The sequence below is a fragment of the Urocitellus parryii genome, chromosome 10 (genome assembly GCF_045843805.1).
Source record: "Urocitellus parryii isolate mUroPar1 chromosome 10, mUroPar1.hap1, whole genome shotgun sequence".
Classification (NCBI taxonomy): Eukaryota; Metazoa; Chordata; class Mammalia; order Rodentia; family Sciuridae; genus Urocitellus; species Urocitellus parryii.
The window spans coordinates 107,692,557-107,700,477 of NC_135540.1; the positions used below are offsets into that span (position 1 = coordinate 107,692,557).

General features: G+C 39.7%; 1 protein-coding gene across 2 annotated transcripts in view; it reads left to right on the forward strand.

Moving 5' to 3' along the window:
• Positions 1 to 4,600, forward strand: part of Txk (TXK tyrosine kinase) — a 42,301-nt gene extending 37,701 nt beyond the window's left edge. For both annotated transcript variants that reach the window (XM_026386383.2, XM_026386394.2), the window contains 2 exons: positions 1,579 to 1,736; positions 4,408 to 4,600. In XM_026386383.2, the coding sequence (XP_026242168.1) occupies positions 1,579 to 1,736; positions 4,408 to 4,476 (227 nt within the window). In that variant the 3' untranslated portion in view covers positions 4,477 to 4,600. The remainder of the gene's footprint in view (positions 1 to 1,578; positions 1,737 to 4,407) is intronic.
• Positions 4,601 to 7,921: the final 3,321 nt, after the last annotated feature.

The following is a 7,921-nucleotide window of genomic DNA, read 5'->3' on the forward strand; positions in this document are numbered from 1 at the left end:
TAAAATGTAAAAAGGGTTGGGGATGTGGCTCAGTGGTTAAGCGCCCCTGGGTTCAATCCCTGGTACCAAAAAAAAAAAAAAAAAAAAAAAGTATTTTTGTAGCTGTGCTTCCTGTTGTGCTCTAACCACATCCAGACCATCTTTGGCAACTGGCATCAAACACCTTTTACATAAGTCTGTCTTTCTGGAACTTTTTCTTCCTTGGTGAGCACTTGTTTTAAAACCCTAGCAAAGACTCTACTGATCCAGCAAACAAACCCAACCAACTTTTCTATCTTACAAAGATTTGAAGGAAAAATGATCTTAAGTCATCACTGAGTTTATGTGTGTTTAATAAACTTTATTCCTTAACTACTAAGCAGCCTATTTGTCAATTGCTCAGTTGACAACCTGAACTTAAAACCTGAATTAGAAAAAAAAAAAAAGTGGTTCCATCTCATTTACTTCATGACCTTTACATTTTGTAGGTTTAGACATGGGTGTCTTTAGGATCGGTTTGTTAATTTATACTGGGTGATATTCTTCACTGAGAAAGAGAAACCATGGAACCATGTCTAATGAAGTTTGTTCTTTGGCTTGATTCTCAAAACATGGCAATAAATATGCAAAAACCCATCTATTTTCTTTCATTCAGAACTTCCTGGATAACTTTTGGGTTTGGGCCTTAGGAAGGGTATGAATTTTATTGTCCATAGTGAGGTTATGCTTGTATTGTTGTTCTCATTACCTCTCCATTGCCTTATGGTGCTGTAGGTAATGTTTTATGCTTCACTGGGGAGCATAGGTGAGTTATGAGACCTCTAAATAGTGATATGAGGGCTTCATCTCTTTCATCAAGTGGCTACAGAACAATGAGAACTGCCTAAATATTACCTGACCACTTTTCTCTCTTCCTCCCTGGACAGTGAACTTCTTAAGGAGGTGAACTAGTTTCATTCTTATAGAATCATCCGGCCCAAGAATAGGCCTGGTTTCTATCCGATACCAAATAAATATTTGTAAAACAGGTTTATAGTTAAATGAACTCAAATTGGGAGTTCTTAAAGGAGTTTCACTAGTCAATCAACAATCAATCAGTGATTACTAAACACTGCCTTATGTACAGAGTTCCCACTAGACAGTCTAGGCCCCTGCCCAGCAGTGTAGTATTTCAGTAAAAGAGGAACCTGTGCCACCCACCGCTGAAAAACTTAGACTTAGCAGGCAGCAGAGGTTCATACAATTCTGTCATTTTCTATGGAGTAGCAGAAAGGCTCATTGATTTCAGGGCATGGGGATGTGAGCGGTACTTGGAAATGAAATTGCCGCCAGCATTTTCTTCCAATATGGAGGTCATCAAGACAAATGGAAAAGGAAAGATTTTGCCTTCTCTGGGGTTGTGTTTGAGTTACAGTACTCTTCAAAAACTCAGGTGTGCATGGCCTGATTCCTAGATAGAAGAGTCTCATTTTGGATGATTATAACTCAAAGGCTGAAGAAGAAAAATAATAAAATAACAGTCATTTGAAGTCAACTGTTCCTGCAGTTCTAAGTAACAATTTCCCACCAACCTCTTGTTTTTGTGCATTTTATTCATAGGAGTTTTAATGTGGGAAGTTTTCACAGAAGGAAAAATGCCTTTTGAAAATAAGTCAAATCTCCAAGTCGTGGAAGCCATTTCTAACGGTTTCCGGCTGTATCGCCCTCACCTGGCCCCCATGGCAGTATATGAAGTTATGTACAGCTGCTGGCATGAGGTGAGTGTCCTGCCTTTCCTGGTTGGCAGCCCCAGCCCATGAAAGCAAACCTGTTCTCACCAACGTTACCCAAGACTCTCATGGCAGTAAAAGCTGCTTGTCTTCTTGATGACCCTGTGGGACAAAATACTCATTCTATTTGAAACTTCCACTGTACAGTCATGTGTGCATTTTGTTTTCCACAGTGGCCTCTCTGCTGAGGAGCTCAGTATATCTGCCAAATCTTATCTTTCTAAGATGAGTTTTTGCAGAAACTGTTGGTGTTACTGAAGCCCAAAACGATGAGATATGACCTTTTGAGAATTGGTCAGTGAACCCAAGGGTAGAACCACGGTTTGCTAAGCTTCCCCATGGAAAAAGAAGGCTGGTGTTTTATTTCCTTCACTCCACTTTGATTTTCCTTGCTTTTCAAGGTTAGAAGGAATGGGTTTCATCTCTCTATGGCACTTAAGACTCCTGCTGGAGAGAGAAAAGCAAACTAGAAATGAAAGCAGAGTGTGTGCCAGCAATCACCACTTAGAAATCATCTCTCAGGAGCCCCGTTTCTTCTTTGGTTGAAATGCCAAGTTTAAAAAATAAAGTAGAGGGGTTTCTGTCCCAGTTCTGCCTTTTCTGGGCACTGACTCAACACACCCCTCTGCTCTCATCAGACTCCCCTGCGGCTTTGAGAGCTCTATTCTCTTTGCTGCTGATGGTCTCGGGCTAGAAAAATCACAGCCCCATGAGGAGTTTCCTCCTGCCTGAAAGAAAAAAAAAATCACTCCATTCCTAAACCACAGACACTGGGAAAGCCAGTATTTCAAGAGCAATGTGCTCGTTCCCATTTCAGGAATTATGAAAATTCCCAATGTATTAAAATATGTTACACATGATTAATTGGTCCACAGGGAATCTTGAAAGATATAGAAAAATGTTAAGTAAGTTGTTGTGAGCAAACAGCTGTCTTAAGAACATCTTGCAATAACAACATAGAGAGCTCAGGAATATACACATGATAGTTATAATGGTTTGACTTACCAAAGTTCACCTTTACAATAGTACAAAAGTGGCATACACTCAATGGAAACCATATTTTTAATTTTGATTTTTTTTCCTGGGATAGAAAAATGAGGTATGATTCTCCTGAAGGACAGTGGGCAGTGTTGGTAAGCCACAGCTCCCAGGCAGCCACATGATCACAGTAAACAACCAAAACTCTAGGTTGGACAGTGTTACTCATCTATGATGTTCTGTAGATTAGGTGAATTGAATGCATTTTTGATTTATAATATTTTCAACTTATGATGGACTTATTAGGGGATAAATTCATCATAACTTCAGCAAATGTATATGAAACAATATACATGTAAGTGTGCATAGAATACTTAGTGAGATGTTACGTATCTGTTGGATAGGAGACAGAGAAGGGGGAGGGGTAAATGGATGCTCCCAGAAAGATCAACAAATGACCTCAATCTCAAACTGTCACTGGAAAACTGATTAAAACAGTGTTTCCATTATGTTGGCTTATTTGTTAGCAAAAGTTGACTGTGTCCATTACTTTGCACCAAGTGTTTAGGCACCCCTAGACTCAAATGAGATCACATTACCATTGATAAACACATTTTATAGGCTCTGCCTGCAGAACTTCAGCCTCTTCAAGAGACTCCACAATTTATTTTTGGAGTCTCAGAGAGGACTCAAATGTGTGCTGTTATCATCTGCTCCGTCCTTTTTGTTGGAACCCTCTGTTTATGAGCCACTAAGTGTGGTGTCTTCCCCCACTCAGCTGACAGTGACCTGCATAAGAATGCAGATATTGTGAATAACTCCATTTCCTATAGATTTCAAGGATGCCGAAAACAACAGCGCCATTTCTTCTTCCTCACAAATCCAGAGCCAAATCACATCCATCAGTGAAATAGAAAAAAATGTTCTGATTCCTGGCTCCATGACCAGGGATTTTATTGACTGGGCCTAAAGACAGCACAGCCTGTGTCCCAGGATCCACAAAGTCCCTCATGGAAACATGTCTTTTGCTGTTTGAGTGAAATCCTTCTTTGCCCTTATATGTGTCAGATCATCCAAATAGGGTTCCAGGGTGGTGCTGATATTTCTGTAATGGTGGAAATGTTCCGTATCTGCGCTGTCAATATTGTAGCTACCTCTGGCTATTGAGGTCTTGAAAAGTGATTAGTGTGACTGAAGAAGTGAACTTGAACTTTTATTTAATTTTACTTAATTTAAATTTAAATAACCACATGTGGCTAGTGTTTATAGTTTTTTGTTTGTTTGTTTGGATACTGGTTACATTCCCAGACCTTTTTATTTTTTATTTTAAGATGGGGGGGGGGTCTCACTAAGTTGCTTAGGGCCTCACTAAGTTACTAAGACTGACCTTGAACTTGTGATCCTCCTGCCTTAAACCCCACCCCACGCCAGAGTCTGGGATTATAGGCATGCACCACCATGCCCAGCTAGTCAGTTCCAGCCATTTTATTTTTGCAGTAATCTTTATTCTTACATTTTCACACTCTTGCCTTGTTCAAATCACACCATGGTGTATCAGCCAAGATGTCTTTCTCTTTCTTTTTGCGGAGAACCAGGCTGGATCCCATTCTCTGCCAACAAGATCCACAGCTGGTGTCTGAGTGTTATCAGTTGAGCTGACGTCTTCATTTCCCTTTTCCAGACCCCTAAAGGCCGCCCAGCATTTACTGAGTTGCTACAAGTGCTCACAGAAATTGCAGAAACCTGGTGACCTGAAATGCAATGCCAACCCAGAGGATCATCTTGCGAAATTGTCACAAGAGCTAATCATGAGTGGGATGCCACTAAAGGGAATGTCTTCCTGTAGAGCTGCTGATTCCTGGAAATAGGGCAGAGATCACAGGCTTTTCAAATTGTTTTAAGTTTGAGAACATTCTGACAATAGTTTTTCTGCATGTGTGAGAGGGATTTCTACACTCCTGTCATATCTTTCACATCTATATGTGAAGATGGAAAAAAGACTCTGTTATGGTTTAGATATTAGAATCCCCCCAAAGCTCATGTGTGAGATAATGCAAGAAAGATTAGAGGTGAGATGAATGGTTATGAGAACCTTAATCTAATTGGTGCTTTAATCCTTTGATAGGGACTAACTGGGCGATAACTGTAAGAAGGTAGGATATGTCTGGAGGACGTAGGTCATTGGGGACATGACTTTGGAGTATTTATTTTGTCTGTGGTGAGGGGACTCTCTCTGTTTCCTATGGCCATGTCCTGAGCCTCTGTACTCCACCACACTCTTCTACCATGATATTTGGCCTCACCTCAAGCCCCAAGGAATGGAGCCAGTTGTCTATGGACTGAGACCTCTGAAACCGTGAACCCTAAAATAAACTTTTCCTCATCTAAAATTGTTTTTATTGGGTCTTTTGGTCACCACAGAAAAACCGCTGACTAAAACAGGTTCCATAACAAATCTCCTAGTGACTGCTCTTCATGGCGATAACTGAGAACCTGAATCTTCCCAAGGCTAAGGAAATTTCTTTCCTAAAGAAGAGTGACTTTTGTACTTCAGTATTCCATGCATAGAAGGTGAAAGTGGATTCTGCCAGGTCATGGAGTAAAGGAGCCTCTGTAGCAGAATTTTGTGCTTTGTAACTGTACAGATCTTTATAGAAATCATACTTTTAGGAACTACATGGGTGTGAGTATTCTGAAATGTCTTTAGTAAATCTTACCATATGTTATTTAACAACCTTTTGTACATATGTGATTATTTTACACATGGTTGCTTGTATTCCAGTTTTAAACATTATTATAGGACTTAACCAAAGTTCCCCCTTGAACAGACCTTGATGATATTTCCATTTCCAGTGATGACCATTGTTAGGGGAATTCAGAACTGATTTCAGTTCTGAGATCTCACACTGTGTACAAGTGAGGCTGGACACATTAAGAAACCTTATTTTGTCATAGTAAATGCCTCCTCTACTTTTCTATAAGATGACTTATTCTTTCCAAGGCAGGAGACACAAAGTAAGATTACCAAAATGTGACACTGACTCATTATTTCTGATGTCTAGGACTTTGAATTCAAAATGAAATAACAAGAAATCATGACTGAATCTTACTTTCTTTTGCACTATTTGTAGAAATGGTTGGAAATTGGTTTTAATCATTCTAAGTGCTGCAGAAGTCCTATAAGGAGAAAGTACAAGTGTAATCACCATAAGACTAACAATATATGTGTGTTAATTGTATACTGTCCCACCCTACATGATATTCTGGAGGAACATGGTTTATGATTCTCATTAGAGTCTAAGTTGCTGGTGGCTTTTAGATCATATTTTCTCCACTCAGAATTCTTTGAATATCAGTGTGCTCAATAAGTTTGCATTACATCAAACAAGAAGAAGGTACAAGAAAAAGATTTTATCAATCAAGTAGTGGTTTCAGAAATGTTTGCATGAGATTCTGAGATATTTCTGACACTATCACACCCTTTCTTTTGTGACTCTGGCCATGGTGAGGAAAGACAGAACACTCAAACTATTGAGACCTTAATTCAAATAAAACAAAGTCTATCTCAAGAAAGGGCAGGTGACTATTTTAACAGCAAAAGTGCACAATACAAAAACTAATGTGTTATCTGTATATGAAATAAGGTGTTTTTTTTTCTATTTTTATTAAGCTTTAAAGTCCTCATTCCCTTAAAAAAGAAAACCAATAAAAACAAATTAACAAAGCCCCAGAAACAAACAGTGAGAAGCTAGCACTGACTATAGGGCATCTGCCATCACTAAAGAGGTACAAAGTACAGAGCAAAGAGTGACACCCAGAGGTAAGTCATTCTAAGGGGTCATGTGACTGCAACTGCACTTCCCAGAGTACATATTGGCAGTTGGAGGCAATCTTTACACCTTTGTTTTAACACATCAGGAAAGTTTAAGATACTAAATTAGAAACAAGAATAACTAGAGCTATTTCTCAATAAATAAGACTTCAGATAACATGTGAATACAAATGTCTGTGACAGAGATGTTCCATTCCTTGTTTAGCTGAAGAAATAAAAAAAAAATTTTTTTTAAAGAGGTTACCACACAACTTCTCCTGGGTATGGGCTATGTTTTGCAACTAGTCTTAATGTTTGCTATTGACACAAGGTCTCTGTGGGTAGTTGAGACAGTACAATATTTAAACAGCTCTGCATGAGAAATGAACAAGTGTTTTAGGGACTGGTTGTACAGTCCTAAAAAAAGAGACAATAGGGGCTGGGGATATAGCTCAGTTGGTAGAGTGCTTGCCTCTCAGGCACAAGGTCAAATGGCAGAAAGGAGGTTTAGAAAAAATGGAAAAGGATTTGGAGGCCAAGCAGAAGATATGATCAGTGAAAATTATTTGGGGGCAAGAATAGTCACAGGAATTTCTTTCTTTAGTAAACTTTTTATTGAAGTGCAATACATGGTCCCATCAACTCATAGATAATATGTGGAGACTGGCAAGCAAACTGACAAGATATGACAGCATTTCATCTACCACTAAGTTTTCTTAGCTTTGGAGAAGGATACAAGACAGGAAACAGAATATGCACAGCCTTCAGTCTCCATGAAAGTCTCCAGACTCTCCATGGATTCGGATGCCTAGCTCCCTCCTCACCTGCCTAGAGTGTGCATGATTGCTGGGGATGAGGCCGTGCTCTGTGGCTCACCTTCATGGAAACAGTTTCCCTTGGTTGCCTACCAGTCATATAGGCTTACAGTCCACAGGTCTCTCAGCCCTTTGTGCTGTGCCTCAGATTACAGGTTTCACAATGTACATAATAGGGTTCTGACTTGGCACCTGACATTGCAAATTTATCTGAACTTAGGTCATTTCCAAAGGACTGGTGCTGGGAGATAGTAAATAAAAAATCTCCCCAGGTAGACCTAGGTCTTGGAGATAAAGGGAACAGGTCTGCTATTAACCCTTTACTCACACACACATAAACACACATACAGACCATAAGTGTATAGCTTTCCTAACAGTCACAAAGTGAACACATCTGTGTAGCCAGACACAATCAAGAAGTGGGGGCTGGGGATGTGGCTCAAGCGGAAGCGCGCTCGCCAGGCATGCGTTCGGCGGCCCGGGTTCGATCCTCAGCACCACATACAAACAAAGATGTTGTGTCTGCCGAGAACTAAAAAATAAATATTAAAATTCTTTCTCTCCTCTCT